An 18638-nucleotide genomic window follows, 5' to 3' on the forward strand; every position below is an offset into this window, starting at 1 on the left:
TGGGGTCAGGAGCTGGAGCTTCTGTAGACGCTCCTTCGGGTCTAGGACTAGGAACATGGGCTGAAACAAAGCGACACGAGGGGCGTGCTCGTGACCCCGGGCCCCTGCCGTGTGACGCGTGGCAGCGGCCGCTCCGGGCAGGCCGGCCTGCAGGGCCAGCGGAGCCCATTTCCGCCTGCAGTTCGCCCAGCGGGGGCCCCGCGGGGAGCGGAGGCGGCTTCACCGGGAGGCTGGGCGTCTCCACGTGGAGTGACCAAGAGCTAATCAACCGCAGCCTCTCCCACGTGAGGTCTGAGCGCGCAGCCGTGCAGGCGGGTGTGTGTGTGTGTGTGAGTGTGTGTGTGTGTGTGGTGGGGGGCGGGGGTCCTGGCGGGGCTCTGAGCAGCTCCCCGGGGGCAGGAAACCAGGCGCTTCTCCCTGGGGGGCTTCAACTCCCTCGAAAACCGGAGGCTTTTTAAATAAAAGCTTTCCGGGTGTTTTCAGACTCTACTCGTGAAGCAGGCAGCCAGGAGCGCAGTGTGCAAACCCGACCCGAGGCCTGTGTGACGGTCAGCAGTGGGCTCAGCACTGGCCACGGGGCTCCCCCTCGGAGGGCCACGGGGACGGGGACAGCGCCCTCCGAAGGCCCAGGCAGCCAGGGTGTCAGGGTGTGGAGTATACATTGCCGCCAGTTAAACGGGTCTAGGGAGGGGCCTTCCCAGAAACCAGGCTGGCCCTGTCACTGATGCAGAAGCACACATTCTCCGGTTGTCGCTGTCGCCTCGGAGTTAGAGGAACGGGCGGCGGGTCATCCTCGGGCCCCACAGAGGCCGACGCGCAGGGCAGGCCCCCGGCACTCGCACCTGGGCAGTCGATTGTGACTCGCGAATAATTTCGGATTTTGAAAAATAAATATAAATAAATATATTCCAGACACTGTTAAGGGAATAAATGGAAAAGAGAAAACTTCCCAGGTGTGAAGATGCTAAAACACCCACAGAGAAGACCAAGAAACCCTGTGGCGAGGACCGGGGAGGGGGGCGGCCTCTGGCTCGCCCGGGGCCTGGGCCCAGAAGCGCAGGAGGCGCCCGGAGGCACTTCGGTGGTCCTTGGTGCGAGGGGCCTGAGGGGCCTGAGGGGCAGGCCAGCCTGGGCTGGGCAGGGGGAGGCCTTGCCTCTGCGGTGGGAAAGGCACTAGTCGGGGGTATTAAGTTAGAGGTTGATGGTGTTGCCAGAACAGAAAAAGAGCAGCAGCCCCGGGTGGGAAGAGCCCGCGACCGGGGGACGGAGAGGGCGGCCCCTCCCCACAAGCCAGGGCCACTCTGGGCTCCTAGGACCTTCCACCCGCCACCCTGAGGACGGGCCCTCCTCCTCCTCCTCCTCCTCTGCCCGAGTCCTGGGAGAAACGGGGTCACCAGCCTGCCATCGTGCATCGCGCGAGAAGCCGTCACTGCCTGCTCCCCAGGGAAGGGTGTGCGGTGATGCGGCTTCGGCTCCGGCTCCCCGGCGGGCTGTCCGCGCTGGCAGAGTCCACGGCGCGGGCTCAGCTGGCCCAGGACTTGCGGTCCTCGGGGTTCCTGGGGCTCCTGTCCACCCGCAGTCCCTCGGTGCCCTCGGCCTTGGCCAAAGCCGCCGTCAGGGAGGCCAGGTTGGTGGCGGAGCCGGAGAGGGTGCTGCTCCTGCGGGGTTCGGGGGCGCCCTGCAGCCGGAGCCCCGCGCTGCGCCGCCGGGCCGCACCCGCCGCCCTGCGCACCCGGGCCGGCCTCACCAGCAGCCCGTAGCCGGGGTTGCACTTGAAGTACTGCTTCCCTCCGATGGAGCCGTCGTTCTTACCTGAGGGAGAGGAAGAGGAGATGGAGAGATGGCTCCGCACAGCGCACAGCCCCACGGCCCGACCCGCAGGGCCGCACAGGCGCCCACCATCTAACAAGTGCGCTCGGAGGGACACCGAGGCCTCAGCTGATGTGCTAGCCCGGCCCGCGCTACCCACCCCACTCCGGGCACAGGCTGTTTTCAATCTAGATGGAATATGTAGAATGTTTCCTGAACCTGTAGATGAGTAAAAATGGTTTGAGGTGAAGGGTGAGAACACAGCAGGGGGGGTGGTTGGGGGAGGGGGGGGTGGACCTGAACAAAGCGACCAGCCTGACCCCCAATGGTGACGGATGGGTGGAGAACACGATCTTCGATCTTCGTAGCAAAAACGATCACGCATTTTCTGCACTCACTGTCTGCACACCCTAACCTGCCCTCTCTCTCTACCACCCGCCTCACACGCCACCACCAACTCCCCAGGCCCACAAGGATCACCTCCCACTCTGGCCACTGTCACCACTGGGCTCCTGGGTCACACTCCCACCTCCCTCTCACTGGCTCCTCCCGGTGCTCCCCAGGTCCTGGGGCTGGGCCCTCCCCCCGCTGCACACTGAGGCCTCTGAGCTGCGCCTCCAGACCCAGAGTGGCCCCCTGACATCTGGTCTCCACTGGACGCTAACGGGCACCTCCAGCTCCACCTGCCCAACAGATCTCTGGTTCCCCCTGCCCTGCGCCCGCCCTGCTCTCGGGCTCTCCACGGGCATGACCTGGCCTCGGCCACACTCAGGTGTCACCTGGCTCCTTTCTGCCCCGACACTCCACCACCCTCAGTCCTGGGCTTCCGGACTCCATCCCGGCCTGCACACCTGCACAGCCTCCTACGTGGCTTTCCCGTTCCTGCTCTTCATCCCAAGTCTATTCTCCTAAAAAAAAATCGTCTTTTTAAACCCTTCAATTCTTTACCCTTCGTGAACTGGCCGCCCCACCACTCCAGTCTCCTCGGCCGGTCTTTGGGGTGCCCCTCAAATGCCGCGAGCTGGTTCCTGTGCGGAGCTTGTGCCCGAGCTGCCTTTGGCCTGTCGCTGCCCCGCCCAACTTCCTCCTTTGCATCACTCATGCCTTCGCTCCCCTCAGTATTAAAATGTCCCACACCCACCATCCTCCATCTGCTTAGTCCATTTTTATTTTCCTCATAGCACTTATTGCCATCAGATCTTATTGACTTGTTTGATAATTATCTCCCTCTGAAAGAAAAGTCCAGTAAAACCAGGCACTTTGTTCTGCTCAGAATCCAGGACAGTAGGTGCCTAATATTTATTTGTGGGATGAATTCATCTATTTGCTAATCTCCCTTTAATTCTTAATTTAATTGCAAATACAAACTTCTTTCCCAATTCCTGTTTGCATTTCAGCAGAAATGGAATTTAAAAAATATTCCAGCCTATGCTACAATAATCTTCTAGAACCACTTCCGATTTGTGATAGTCTTTGCCAAAATTAAAGACAGTGAGTGACTTCATAGCTGAGCTGAGGGGCCCAGAGACAGAGTCAGTGTGGGGCAGGCCTGGGTGTCACAGAGCAAAGCACCCCAACTCTCCCTCTGTCTCTCCCCCCAACCCCAGGAGAGCTTTCTCCTTTCCACTCACAGGCGACACACCTCTCTCCTAAACCCATCAGGGCAGCGCCCAGCCCTCACCCAGGGAAGGGGCTGCCCGCCCGGCCCCCCGCACACACTGCTGGGGGAGGGAGCACGGAGATCAGCCTGGCTGTCCCCGACGTGCTAAACACAGTTAATGCCGGGATCTGCTCGAGAGAAAGGAAAGCGGTCCACACAAAACTGAAACACGAGTATTCCCAGCAGGAGTATTCACACAAAAACAAACAGTGGAAACAACCCAAATGTCTATCAACCCGCAACTGAACACAATGAGATGCTACGGGATGCTCTTCGGCCCGGAAAGGAGTCACACACTCCGCTGGGTTAGCCTTGGAAACACTGTCCGGTGAGATCAGCTGGACACAGATGTCCACATTTTGTGGGATTCCACTTACATGCAAGTCCAGACTTAAAACGTTTTGTATGTGGGAAGTAGATGAATGGTTACCTAGGGTTGGGGGGAGGGGAGAGAGTGTCTTGATAGACATGCAGCTGTTTGGGGTGATGAACCTATTCTAAAGTTAGATGATGGAAATGGGTACACACCTTGGTAAGTATACTAAGAACCACTGAACTGTACACTGCAAACATGTAAGTATACTAAGTGGGTTTGAGGGGGTATAAATTGTCTCACAATAGAGACGTTTTAATAAAACACTCGAAGAACAAATTGCGTCCTTAAATCCGGCCCTGTGTTTCCGAGAGCGAGGACCCTCCGCTGTGAGTTGGGCCACTCTGGCCTGCAGCGGGTCTTCCATCACCGTGTCACCTGGTCCCAGCTGTGGGCCCAGGGGCCCTGGGTGTCCGAGACCCACTGGGTCCACAGGGCTCAGGAGTGTGACCTGAGCCAGCACGGCAGGTGCAGCTCCTGTTACAGTTCAGCTGCAAGTGCTTCTGTGACTAACGAAATCATGGCATTTAAATTCATTACCACGTTTATAGTAGCTTTCAATCAATGTCTTGGGTTTTTGAGAAACTCTAATAAAAAGAGAACCTGACTCTTAAAATGCTTTGGGAAAGCTTATCTAGGAAAAAAATGCCTCATTTTAAAAAGGGGTGACTCCCGAAGCTCAGAAGTCAAATGATGTGCTAAGGGCATACAGCCAGCTTCTGGCAGGGCAGGAGCAGGAGCAGGGGCAGGGGAGGGGCAGGGGCAGGGGAGGGGCAGGGGCAGGGGCAGGGGCAAGGGGCAGGGGAAGGGCAGGGGAGGGGCAGGGGCAGGGGCAGGGGCAAGGGCAGGGGAGGGGCAGGGGCAAGGGCAGGGGAGGGGCAGGGGCAAGGGCAGGGGAGGGGCAGGGCAGGAGCAGGGACAGGGGAGGGGCAGGGGAGGGGCAGGAGCAGGGGCAGGAGCAGGGGCAGGGGAAGGGCAGGGCAGAACGGCCCCAGTGCTCTGGACGTCCTGACAAGCAGCACTCACCTGAGGGTAAGTCGAGCTCCACTCCGACCCACGTCCCCTCCTGGAAGTCGGTGGGCCCGATGTATCTCACGATGCCCCCTTTGTTGGCGCCCACGGTGACATATTCTCCCTCGCGGAGCCACTCTGGGACTTCACTGGCTTCCTCAGAATCAGAGGACACTTCCAGCTTCTCCAGGGTCTGACCTGCAGAGCTGCCATCGCCAGGCCCTCCTGCGGCCCGTGGTTCCTCCTCGCTGGGGCAGCCGGGGTCCCCGCCCAGCATGCGCGTGAAGGACTTCAGCTCCGAGGTCCGCACCTTGCGGATTCTGAACGGGGAGGCTGGAGCAGGCGACTGAGACAGGAGGTCAGGCGCCAGCTGTGGTTTGGAGACCCCCGGCTCTGAGCTGGTGGCCGGCCGGGCCTGGGCCTTGGGTCCTCCTAGCGGCTTGCTGGCAGGGGGACTGTTGCCCCCGCTCTGCGGGCTGGGAGACTCCTGGGGGGCGGAAGGGGGCAGATGAGCTGGCGAAGTGCCTGCTTCTTCATCCTGCCTCTCTGAGGACGCTGCTCCCTGGGCCGGGGCCCCACTGTCACGGTCACTCCGCGGAGTCTGCTTTGCTGGGACAGGTAGTGACAGAAGGCTGGTCTGTCCCGCCAGGGAGGCAGGGCGGGCGCTGTCAGCTCCAGGGGCAGCACACGGAAACGGGGGCTCGGTCTCCGGGCCGGCCTGGCAGGGGACAGGAGGGGGCGAGCCGGGCGTCTGCCCACCCGCCTGGGCGGCAGCATCCAGGCCGGGGGCGAAGGCCTCCGACAGCGTGGCGGTGGAGACACTGTGAGAGAAGTACCCGCTGGAGGCCTCGCTCACGGGGCTGGGCGGCCCGTCCTGCACTTCGGGGCCCTGGGTGTTGGTGGCCGCGCACTGCGGCGAAGGCACCTCAGTGGGTTTGTCGTGGGTCTTCACCGCGGGGGCAGTCTGCACTGTCACGTCGGGGGCCACACTCACCCCTGTGCTCTCTCGGGGAGCCTGAAGCAGGAAAGGGGAAGTGTATCTGGTTAGAAGTCAAGGTTAGCCGAGCACCTCCACAGGGCTGAGGTGGGCTGTGAGGTCAGTGGGAGCCTCCCAGCGCTGATGGAGAAAGGGGGTGCTTCGGGGTAGGGGGGCAGCCTGGCTGCAGCATCAGCTCCACCCCTCACCTCCTGTGACCCGAGGGCCCTGCTGTGCTCTGAATGCGCTGAGAGCCCAGTGAACACTCTGGGGCCTGCCCCCCCCCCCCCCCACCTCCCTCACCTTCTATATCGAGATTCTGAGATGCCTGTGATCCTGTGATTTATAATAAATAGATATTTGGTCTTCGGCCCTGTTTCTGGCACAGAGCTCTTGCTAAAATCCTTAGAATTCTCTAAGTGACAAGAGGGATAAAGGTGTCTTGATATTCAGAACCAGCCCCTTGCAACAACTCCTGAGTTTATGTTAATAAAGTGACTTTTAGGAATCCCCTGAGAATGGGGGCTGGTTGCCAGGGGAACCAAGCATGCTTAGAGGGTTGCAGCTCTCAGTCCCACCTTGATTTCTGGGGAGCAGAAAGGGGCTAGAGGCTGAATCAATTGCCAATTACCAATGGCCAGTGATTTAACCAGCCATCCCTATGTAATGAAACCTCCATAAAAACCCAAAAGGACCGTTTTGGTGAGTTTCTGGGATGGTGAGTACATGGAGGTGTGAGGTGTGTTGTGCTCAGAGAGTGTGGAAGCTTTGCACCCTTCCCCATTCCCTGTCCCCACTTCTCTTCCATCTGGCTGTTCCTGAGTTATACCCTTCTATAATAAACTGGTAACCAGTAAGTAAAACTGAATTTTACTTACAAAATTTCTCTGAATTTTGTGGGCAGCTCTAGCTAATTAATCAAACCCAAGGAGGGGTCCTAGGAACCTCAATTTACAGCTAGACAGTCGGAAGTGCAGCTGACAACCTGGACTCGACTGGAGCCGAAGGGGAGGGCCGCCCTGTGGGACTGAGGCCTTAGCCTGGGGAGCTGCCGCTAGCAGATGGAGTTGAACCCTCGGACACCCCGCTGGTGTGGGCAATGACACATACGGGGCTGCCCCGGGGGGTGGGTGTGGTACAAGGCAGGCACGGCCTCACCACAGAGCGTGGCACACAGTAGGTGCACACCAAAATCTCCATCCCCTCATCCCCCCAGCGGGAGTCCCCCGCCTCCCTGAACCCAGGCGAAGAACTTCGCTCCCATGGAAACAGAAGCCCTGCCTCCGACTTCCCAGCGCGTCTGAGGGAATCACTAGAGGCCAGAAGAACCCTTTTCCTGTAAAGTGGAGCTGATGATGTCACTGCAGGACCTGAAAGGCTTCAGCTCAGGAAGGGGCTCTGGGCCTGCTCTGGCTGAAAGGAGTGGAGGGAGACAGAGGCTGCCTGTAGGTGCGCCCTCTCCCTGAGCGCCCCCCCCCCCCCCCCAGAGGCCGCCTTTCAGGCTGCTGCCGAAGGCTGGTCCCATGTCACAGTCAGGAGGCCCTTGGCTCCCAGGAGACACCAGCCAGGCAGCAGCCAGCCCCCACGCCAGAGCGGCCTCTCCCTCTCACACGGAGTCGCTCTGGCGCGACTCACACAAAGAAAGCCCCATCTTGGGGAATGACGACGGCCACTGCTCACCTGAACTCTGTTTCTGAGGGGCCCGCAGGGTGTTTTCGGGGTAGCTTAAGTCACCTGAAGAAGGTGGCAGATTATCTTTCTATTCCCAGTTCACAATGACAGGGTAAAGGAGACGGCAGGAATGGGATGGGGTCGGGGCGGTGGAGAGGGTGCTGCTCACAGAAAAGAAATATGTTTTCCAATATTTACGGAAAGATTATTTATCTTACAGGAATGGCCATTTTCCATTTGAAATACAGGATTTATTTGAACGGGGAAACAGCTGAGATCTATAAGTCTCTTACAGTCACTTGGCTTAACTCAGCAGTTTGATAAATCACGCGTTTCCACGTGGCTCGTCATTTATACTCCTGTCTCCAGAGGCCCTCCTTTCCCCACAAGGCACACTCTCGGGTACGAAATTAACGGCACCTCCTGAGATTAACAGCCCATTTTTGTGATGGATCTCTAGGCTGCAAAATTTACTAAATCCGATAGATCAATAACTGTCACCAGCATAAATACTCTAAAAGATTAGGCAATCCTTCAATCACTTTTCTTTTGCAACTTATACATGTTTTATTTATCCTTTTCTCTTTTATTTTTAACCTCACTGGCCAGGCAGGGAAGAATACAGGCACAAAGCACCCGGGTCTAGAGTGTGAGCAATCGCTGGCCCTGAGGGAGCCCCTCACTGCCCGACCGACCGCTGTCCGCCCAGGGCCAGCAGGTCCTGTCCTGAGGAGGTGACACTCGGGACAGGGCCCTTGATCCCCCTGGTGTTACCCTATTTGCTTCCACACGAATTCTTTGAGGTAGGCCCAAAGTAGCGCCACGTTCATTTACCGCATGGCCCAGAGAGGCAGAGCGCGCACCCAGAGCCACCAGAGAGTGAAGCACGGGGGTCAGACCCTCAGCCACAGCGAGAGACCGACAGGCGGAGGGACGCTGATTGCTGCTTTCCTTCCCGCTGAGCGGGCCGGCAGCCTCTCCTTCCGTCCGCACCGCAGGCAGCCGCTCCCACTTGACTGGAGTTGATGTGAGTGGAAACCCGCCTGCCATCTTTGGGTCTTAGCCTCACCGGTGACATTTCTGGAGGCTGCCACTAAAGCCTCGGCTTGAGAAGCACCGTGAGGAGCAGCGGGGCTGCCCGAGCCGCAGAGGCGGTGCCACGCCAGGTGCCCCGCCAGCAGGGGACTCGTTCCCACTGGGTCCCGTTGGCCTCGCGGCCCAGTCCTGCCTCGGCAGCATGACAAGCATTACCCACGGGAGGGGCCGTGGTGTATCTGTAGTTAAACTCATGATGCCAAGGGCACTGACTGGAAGGGCCTTTTAGAAGGGAGTGGATTCATGAGGTCTGAATTTCCTTTCCAATTATTTGGCTTTTGCTGTTGTTTTAATAAATAAAATTTTCCTATGAAGAGATGGCATTTCCTGAGAGTGAGCGCACAGTGGGAGAAAATAGACCTGCTATTCATAAGGCGAGAAGTGCTGTTCATCTGCGGGAGATCATAAGAGGCCGCTCCCTCCCAGCTTAGCATTCGTCTTTTCACGCTGATCCGCGGATCAGAACGAAATGCAAAACTGAGAATTAAGCACACACTTAGAATAAGGAGGTTGCTCTGTTTATAGAACTCGCCTCGCCTGGCGGTGGGCTATTAAAGCAGCAGACGACAGCAGCAGCTAAGCACCTCAAAGTTTAGCAATCATATGATTAACAAGTTGGAAATAGCAAGTGTAACAGGAAAACAGAGAGGGAGAAGACAGTGGCCTATATTGTGGTTAATGATCAAAATGGGAATGCTAGAATAAAGCAACCACAGTGTGGCCTCAACGCTCACAGCATCGGGCTACCCACCAGCCAGGTGCCCCCCAGCCCGCTGACTCACCTCCGCCACCCTGGGCGTCCTGGGGTCCGGGAGGGCGGGCTGCACCATGATGCGGGGCACCGGCTGAGGAAACAAGTGGACGGGCGGGCGTGAGAGATCAAGAAGAGAACAGACAGCCAGAGAGTGTTCCCACTGCACACACAGCAGAGCCCGCCAGGAATTCCAACAAGTCACGGCCAACCAGGCCTGCCTAGTGCTAGGGGCGCCACTCTCTCCACAGACATGGGAGAAATAAGGAGCAGAACCAGCAGCTCCCCGCCCCCATCTAGCAACACAAGACAGAGGCTGACACCAGTAATGCACGCGATGGCTCAGACGCGGCTCCCCTCCCGTCCTTACACACGGGCTGTGTCTGTACACACCCGCGTCTCAGGACTCCTGGGGAGAAGTTACTGGGACAGACAGGAAAGACCAGGAGAGCCTGCAGCAGGAGGTGGCACTCAAACCAAGCCTCGGTGGCCCGGGAAACTCACCGAGTAAAAGGAAGCTGGTGAGTAGCCACAGGATATGAGGCACAGGGAAGCCAGGCCGGAGCACAGCTCTGGGCATAGACAGAGCAGGAGAGGTAGAGGGAGAGCGGCTTCGGTATGAAACTAACCTCATCGGGTGACTGGTAGGGCCGCCACGGTGCCTGAGCAGAGTGCGGAGGTTGAGGACGAGGATCTGGTGGTGGAAGGCAAACTGGCTGGAGAAATATTTAAAGACTAAAGTAGGCAAATCCCTAATGAGACTCCAGCAACAGAGCAGGTGTGAGTGACTGGGGCCTGAATAAGAGGTGCAAGCAACATCTCAAGAAAGGGCTTCGGTACTTGAGGGCATGCCATTCAAGTAGCATTAAAGGAAAAGAATGAAGAAATAACTCTCACCAGGACCAGGAAAGGGGGTGTCAGAGGAAGGAGATGAGTCAGAAACTCACTTAGTAGCGGCTGGGACTGCGGAGGGCATGTGACTGTCTCCAAGAACCAGGAATCCACCGCTTCTGCCTTCTTCCCTCAACAAAGCCGCTCCCCTCCCAGGTCCCCCATGCAGGAGTCGGGACCTTGGAATTCCCAGTTCTAAGAAGGCCCCATCCTGGCAGAACAAATTCGGGGTCCTAGTCCTCCCTCACAAGAGAAGTGAAAGTTGAAGTTGGTTTGCGTGCAGTATGAGTGTCCAGAAGAAAAGCAGATGGTCACTGAACTTCTGATTCCATATCCTTCCATCTCCCTTCTCGCCCCAAGCACTCAGGTCCTCCCCGTGGTGTCTGAGGCTCCTATGCCGCGGACTCTCCCTGGACAGAGTCTGAGGACACTAAGGCTGGGCGGCCAAAGTCTTGCTTCCTACTGGGCAGGCCAACCTCTTGGAACAAAATGGCTCAGTGAGGGTGGGGGTGGCCTGAGCTCACAGCACCAAGTCACCGCTTCCTGCAAAGGATACTAAGTAGCCCTCAGGCCTTGGGGCTGGTTGGGGAGAAAAGTGCTAGAGGGAGCCATTCTGCTGGAGGTAAGATTTGAGAAGAGGCACAGAGCAGAGGAGATGGAGTGGGAACTGGCAGGAGACAAGGCTCAGCAGATGGAAGGACCCAGGGACAAGAAGGAAACACACTTCACCTGCAGACACGGGAGCTCCTGGGCTGCAGGCCAGGGACCAGAGTCAGAGTTGTGTGTAAGAAAGACCCTGGGGGTGGCAACGGGACGGACGAGGGAGGACGCCCTGGTGGCAGCAATTGCACAAGGAGGGCCTCCAGCCTCTCCCTCAACTGCCAGGGCACATAACCCTTCCCTCTCCCAAAGGCCCGCCTGTCCACCCTCACAGGAGCTCTCAGTCCTTCCTCTGCTGCCAGCAGCTTCCCATGGAGTGTGTCCAAGCACCTCCCCTCCCCCACACAGCCCTCCGCTGCCGGGCCGCTCTCTTGGGCTCACCGCCCCCATGTTATCTGAAGTCTCCCACAAGTGGGAAGGTGTTCAGAGAGTGTTTCTTAGTACACGTAGAGAAAACATTTCTTAAGTTTGAACTCCAAAATACTTTCATTCTTTAGTTAGATCTTATTTAAAACAGATGAGACTGGGATGAAGCATTCCCCCTTAATGTATAAAAATGCTACCAATGATGGAACGTAAGCACTGGGATGAAACCTCTTCTAAGATGATGTAACTCCTGCCCTCCCAAATGAAGCATAGAAACATAATTTACACTTTTCTTTATGACTCAGAGTAATTACAAAATTCCAGTAAACGCTTAAAAAATATTAGCTGAAATGAATTACAGGACCAGAGGGCTCTGACACGATGCAGGGACTGGAGGACCACCGGGGCTCCAGGCTGCGAGGCTGAGAGCCTCACGTCTGCCCTCACGGGTTTCCTGTCGCCGTCACTCACGCTCAGTGGCCACTTCCTAATCAGGCAGCATGTTTCATAAAGATGCCAGTGACCCCCATTCAGAAAAAATGTGAACCAGAACAAGAATGACTGAAACGGCTAAAAACGATGTCAAAACTTAGGTCAGATCAGGTCTGAGTGGGTCAGGAGCATTATGACAATACATGGAGCACACCCACTCCTCCCATCCATGCACCAGCAGCTTGGGGTGCCTCCCTCCAGGGGGTGCTAGGCAGTGGTGTCTGCCAGATTCCAGCTCTGGACAAGCGGGGTCACAGAAAGATTCTTCTCCAGCAGAAGATGTCTGACGGGGCAATGCTCGTGAGAGAGGGGTACGGACACACGAGACTGGCCACGTGCTCATTCTTATCGAAGCTGGGTGACAGGTACACGGAGATTCACCACAGGACCCTCTCTACTCGTCCATGTCAAATGTCCCCATAACACCGCCCTACGTGAAGAAGGTGACGGGCTGTGAGTCACTGTAAACTTCCGTTTAACAAGGACGTGGCAGTCCCGCCATGACCAGGCGTTAGTTGCAATGACACCGTGGAGAACACGGAGATCAGAAAGGCACGGGCTTTGCTCTCCACAGACTGGCAGGCTCGTTGTGGGAAGGACATGTATGTAAGTAAAATGTCAAGAAACAGGACAGATATTAAAATGGACTTTTTGAAAGCGAGGGTTCATACACGGAACCGGCCTAGCACACCTTCGCGAGGCTGATTTTACTCTGAGGCAGGCCTTGAACACTGAGTGCCATTTCCCAGGGCAGGGACACTTTGGACATGAAGATGGCGTGACCAGGTCAGGATGGAAAAGAGCCACCTTGTGTCTGATGTGTGCCCTCTACTCACATCTCTGCCCTGGGAAAAGCGACTCGTCATAGGTCTTGGGGGAAGAGAGAAGGATCTAGACTGGCCAGCACTGAGCAGAGGGAAGGAAGGCAGGGGCCATGTGGAGAGGCCTTGCAAGCACATGGTTGATTTCCACAGGCACGAAAGAGTAACCAAAGGTTCCTGAATGAGATGGTCATAAGAGCTATGCCTACGGAAGATGAATCCTTAAATAGGGGAGATACGAAATGTGGGGAAATCAACCAAGAAGTTGCTTTAATGGTTTGGTGGAGAGAGCCTGAATTTGTATAGTAAGAGGAAAAGAAAATAGAAATAAAAATTTAGATATATAAAGAAGATTGTTGAATACCTGAAAACAGTTGGCTAAAGGTGGAGGAAACAGAGTCAAAGATGATGCACAGGAAGTTGGTGACAATGAAATTAGCAGAAATTAGAAACTAGTTTCTAAGCTCTTCCTGGCTTGTTGTGCGTGTGTGCACGCATGCAGAGGTGGGCAGTACTTAGCCTTCTATTTTTGGAAATGGCCTGTGATTAATTCAGCAACCTTATTAAGAGCACCAAAAATACCTACAAAGTATACTGAAATCTACAGTGTGCCATTTGTCCTTCACACATAACAGCTCAAATTTCCAAATGTGTATTGTTTGCATTTTAATGCTATTTTGCATATCCCCTGTGCAGGCAGTTGCCTCCTATTTCAGGAGCTCAAAACATTTCGGATCATAAGCTCATTAATCCTTACGACACATCTGGTAACTATTAATAAAAATGACTGCAAAGTATTTTGAGCTATAAATATTAAGGAGAAGTCCCATGAGGCCAGTGAATATAAGTATAATTATCTACATTTCACAGCAAGAAATCAAGGCTCAGAGATATTTACCTAATGGTTAAATGCAGTCGGGTAGCCCAGTGAGTTAGTGACAGAGATGGAAAAGGACTGAGTTTTAAGCACCAGGTAAACTCGCAATCATGCTGTCCACTGGGCATTACCAAAACTTAACCAATGGGTAGGTTACAGGCAAAAGAATTGCTTAGAAATATTCCAGGGGAAAGATGATAATCACTTCTCTTATCCTATCTCGTCATTTTTAACTCTGGCTTTCACAGGCCAAATGAATGAAAATAGAGATTAGCTCAGAATTTCATAATGAGGCATAAAAACTATTTTGGAGACGCCTTTGCCTAGAAGAACAGTTTTAGCTCCTTGGCATAACATGAAAGACCCTCACCTCTCTGTGAGGTTGCAGCCCTTCCAGGCTTGTTGTGCTAACCCACTCTGAACTCCCTAAATACTCTGCTTTGCAAGAGATTTCTCTCACTGTTCCTCCCCTAGAGAGTCATGTTCCACCTGGTGGATACCTATTTGTTTTTAAGTCTCAGCTCAAGCACGACCTACTTTTCCTGAAACTGTAGGTAGAAATGCCCACTGCCTTCGGTGAGTCACCCAGACATACACATATTGCAGCATCTGTAACATCAATCCATTTATGTTTATGTCTCTAAGGGACTCCTCGAAACCCAGCTCTCTGAAGGGCAGGATTATGGTCCATTCATTTCTGTATCCCCACACATAAACAGACACTTAATGCTTGTTGAATGAATAAATAAGTAAGTGAATAAATAAATCAGTGATGGGCAACCTTTTGAGCTTGGTGTGTCAAACTTCGCCAAAAAACTGAGCATAACTCAGGTAGTGTGTCACTTTGAGGAAAAAAACATTATTTCGCGATATTTGTAGTTTAAATAACGTAAATGTATAATTGTTATATATATAATTGTATTTAATAAACCTCAGCGGCCGCGTGTCATCAGAAATGGCTACGTGTGTCAGTGACACGCGTGTCATAGGCTCGCCATCACTGAAATAAATCATTTAGGTGCCACAAAGAGGCTGAACTGTACAGTTACAAAGAATTTGGACAAGAACAGACATCCTGAAATTTGGGCATAGGTGTACATAGAGGGGAGAAGAAATACCAATTGAAGCCAAAAATAATCACTTGTTCAAAAACACAAACTTTCTGACACAATTTTTTGTTTGAAAATGAACCTTTCCTAATAATCACCCCTTCTCCTGAATTTGACAAAGTTTTAAATGTCATTTTCTAATGGTTCCTAAGTTAATATGATTCTCTAAGTTTTTTAAAAAAATATATTTTATTGATTTTTTACAGGGAGGAAGGGAGATAGAGAGTTAGAAACATTGATCAGCTGCCTCCTGCACACCCCCCACTGGGGATGTGCCCGCAACCAAGGTATGTGCCCTTGACTGGAATCGAACCTGGGACCCTTCAGTCCACAGGCTGACGCTCTATCCACTGAGCCAAACCGGTTTCGGCTAAGTTTTTTTTAATATATTTTTTTATTGATTCCAGAGAGGAAGGGAGTGGGAAAGAGGGATAGAAACATCAATGATAAGAGAGAATCATTGATCGACTGCCTCCTGCAGGCCCCACACTGGGGATCAAGCCCGCAACTTGGGCGTGTGCCCTGATCAGTAATTGAACCATAGGTTAATAGGTCGATGCTCAACCACTGAGCCACTATACCCAGGCTGGGCTATAAGCACATTTTTAAACCATCAACAATGATATCTGATCTAAAAAAATCTGAAGTTTCTACTTGTATTTAGCAGTCCCAAAGCCATTCAGGATACATTAATTCCATTTTCCTTCAAACAAAGAACCTTAGGTTTTATTAATTTATCATTCATAAATATGCTCCAGGTGCCTACTATGTTCTAAAGATTGTGCCAGGAGCTGGGGATACACAGTATGAGCAGAGCCAAACACAGTCCCTGTGCTCCTCAAAAATAGGCACTCGGGGTCTAACACCTGATATTGCTATTTAATTACACAAACAACTGAAAGGTCCATTTCTTCCATCAACAAGTAAACTATTTTATCAGTGGATAAAAGTGAATCAGACCATCCAAACAGACTTTTTATTTCACTATAAAATATGTGCATTATTAGTTCAAGTTACTAGAGGTACTACATAGAGAAAAATTTAAATACTAATATTTCTGGAATTGTCAGAAAAGATACAGCTTCTTATTTTTAGAATTTAGCTAGTTTACTTTTGAAACTTCTACATGATAATTGTTAAAACTTATTTAAATATTTATATGAAAAAATAATTTGTATTTTTAAAAAAGAGAATGTAATATTTACTTCATCCAAAATAATGGTTGTTTTTCAAATGTCTATGAAGGATGAAGGATGTTTACTTAAAACACAGAATATTTGTTTAATCTCAAAAGGTAAAAATAGGGTTTAAATCTAGCCTGTTACCATATCAGCTAAGGATGGTTTTTATTTGAAATTGTTGAATAAAAGAATATTTTGTGATGTAAATTACATGAAATTCAAATTGCAGTGTTCTAAATAAAGTTTTATTGGAACACAACCACTCATTTGTTTAGTATTGTCTATGGCCAGTACCAATAGAGACTGCATGGCCTGCAAAGCTAAAATAACACTATCTGGCCCTTTACCAAAAAAATGTTGCCAATCCCTGACCCACAGAATCACACAAGAAAGAGCACACGATGCCAGTTTCTGAAAAATGACAGCCAGACTGAGGTCTCTTCAATGGACTTCTGTACTGCCTCAGGAACTTTCTTATTTTTATTCTTTTTCAGATCAGCTATTAACCCTGATTCTGAAGTCAACTTTGTCAGTATCGGTATTCTGGGGCAAAGACAGACAGCAACATATTATGATTTTGGAAAACTGAAACAGAGATAAGCATCTCCTGCCATCAGATAGAGTGCCTAAGAATTCATCTCTAGAGCAACTGAAGGAAAAGCACTTGCCTTGACTTTCATGAGTCCGAATGCCTGAAGGCCTGTGCAAACTTCCCTGTTAACTCAAGAGCAGTGAATGTAGCATACCATATCCAAATGCATTTATGTGTAGCACTAAATTACAGGGGGAAATGCTCAGATACATTATTTGTTCAAGGCCCTGAATAATGAAGGCAAACCAAAGGCTAGAGAACACAGCCAGGTCCTTTTCCGAAGTTTAGTTAGTTAAGATGATAAACCCTTAATCCAGACACAGTCAGCATTTATGTGGTCCCTTTCATCAAGGGAGCCCAAATATGAGCAGCATCAAACAGCGCCTTCACACAAGGCAAGGACCAGTGGCTGGTTTGTTTTCCCATTTTATATGCGGAAGGAACACTGCCGTGAAAGATGGAGTAACCATACAAGCATCTTTTTAATCAGCACCACAGATGTGCAGGGTGTTGCTCTCTCTCGAGCCTCTGCCCATCTTCCATACCGGAAGCTGTGCTGAAACTGGAGAAAGACAACTCCCTGCGGCTGACAAGGCCGTCCTGAGCAAAGTGCAGGACACTGAAACAAAGACAGGCCGGAACTGTGACTGTGCGTGTGACTGTGGGCATTAAATCCGAGCATTAACTCTTTAACTCTCCAGATGAACCAAAGATGCCATTTGGAGTCCCTAAGTTTGAATTACATAAATAGCTTCATCTGAACACCAACTCCTAGATACAGGAGAAAAGCTATTATGCCAAATTAATTCAATCTAATTAATTAGAGAGCAGGAAGTTCTTTCAATTATTGTATGTGCTGTCTGAGAAACACACTTGAATATGAGTACAGATTTCATTAATTGCAGTTCATTATTTTCCAGATTAGTTACTAAACTTGCACCAGAAGGTCAAAGACAGCTGTCACCTCCTACAATGTGGTGTCTTTGCATCTTTGGGACTCAGACAGAAATTGATGACAAACAAAAATATATCTCCATAAAAATGAGACACAAGTCTTTCTTTATAAAAATGGTCAAACCAAAATATTTTGTAAAATATTTGAATCTTTGTTTTTAAATCTTCTAATAAACTGTTAATTTCTTCCTTATAAGAAAAGATCACGAGTCTTTGCAAACACTGGAATACAATGCTCCCAAACTATAGCACCTTGATCTGAGTACCCGCTGCTTCCATGGAACAAGTTAATAAGCATCAATCTTTTCATTAGAGTTTCGCTGGGGTTGTATCTTTGCATGAAGGAGGGAACTGAACATTCTTGTTTGAAAATGTCAAGGACACTCTGATTAAGAGCATTTTTTTGATAATAATCATTCCCTCATTATACAACCTCTGCATCTATTCCACCTACTTGAACAATGAAAATATGAGGAATGAGTGGAACAAGACCTATTCCATTCCTCGGTTCTTACCTGGACTATTTTTATACGCTCAAAATCTTATTTTTTAAAAATAGAAGTGACAGAAATCCCATAGTTTTTTAAGAGGGTATCCTGCTATCTATAAACCATTTGACTTATCCACAGCTGCTACCATTCCCTTCATTAATTTCATTTCTGTCGTTCTGTGCCTTTCATGCCACGGCCGCAGGAGCCAGCCTCCATGATTCCTCCCGCCTTCAGTGTCCATCTGCCTCGCATGCTTTTACAGGCAGCTCTCTCAGTCATTGTTTGGTCAAGCTATAAATAACTCCTTTAATCTTTCCTCATAAATCATTTCGGATGTTATTCTCTGAAATCCTTCCAACTGGTCAACGTATTTCTAGTGTCACATAGCCAGAAGCCAGGGCAACAATCTGAGTGTGGTCTAATCATGCCCAAGAAGACCGGGCAGTGTTTAGGTGGATTAGTGAGTTTCTTCATTATTGTGAATGCTCCAGAGAAGGCGTTTTAAGTCTCCAAACTAAATGTGAACAGAAATAGGAGAAGAAAGAAGTTTTAATTCCTTTCATTGTAGTTAGGGGGAAATGGTTTTAAAAATGATAAAAAGAAAAAGTTGGGAGTAGGGAAGGAATAAGAATATGCCATCAAACATGGTCAATTTGGTTACCATGTACTATCTGTTGATCTGCAAACTAATTTTGGGTTCTTTTTGGGTGTTGTTTCACATGGTAAATCTTAAGCAACACTACAATTATTTACTATCTTATGCAATATTCATGTCAATATCCATCCCTTCCAATATAGTAAAACTGATCCAGACTCTGATTTCTATTTTTAGGTATATGCATTGATTTCTATTTTTCT

At 51.1% G+C, this 18638-nt stretch overlaps 1 protein-coding gene across 2 annotated transcripts in view; it reads right to left on the bottom strand.

Annotated features, from left to right (window-relative positions):
• Positions 1–533: 533 nt before the first annotated feature.
• Positions 534–18638, bottom strand: part of KIF13B (kinesin family member 13B) — a 197370-nt gene continuing 179265 nt past the window's right edge. Inside the window, exons 38-40 of one of the 2 annotated variants that reach the window (XM_028159381.2) lie at positions 9378–9440; positions 4869–5868; positions 534–1812 (exon numbers count right to left, since the gene is read on the bottom strand). In XM_028159381.2, coding sequence (XP_028015182.2) covers positions 1523–1812; positions 4869–5868; positions 9378–9440 — 1353 coding nt within the window. In that variant the 3' untranslated portion in view covers positions 534–1522. The remainder of the gene's footprint in view (positions 1813–4868; positions 5869–9377; positions 9441–18638) is intronic. The other variant, XM_054717618.1, reaches the window with a different exon arrangement.

This window comes from Eptesicus fuscus, chromosome 6 (assembly GCF_027574615.1).
Source record: "Eptesicus fuscus isolate TK198812 chromosome 6, DD_ASM_mEF_20220401, whole genome shotgun sequence".
In the NCBI taxonomy this organism is placed as follows: domain Eukaryota; kingdom Metazoa; phylum Chordata; class Mammalia; order Chiroptera; family Vespertilionidae; genus Eptesicus; species Eptesicus fuscus.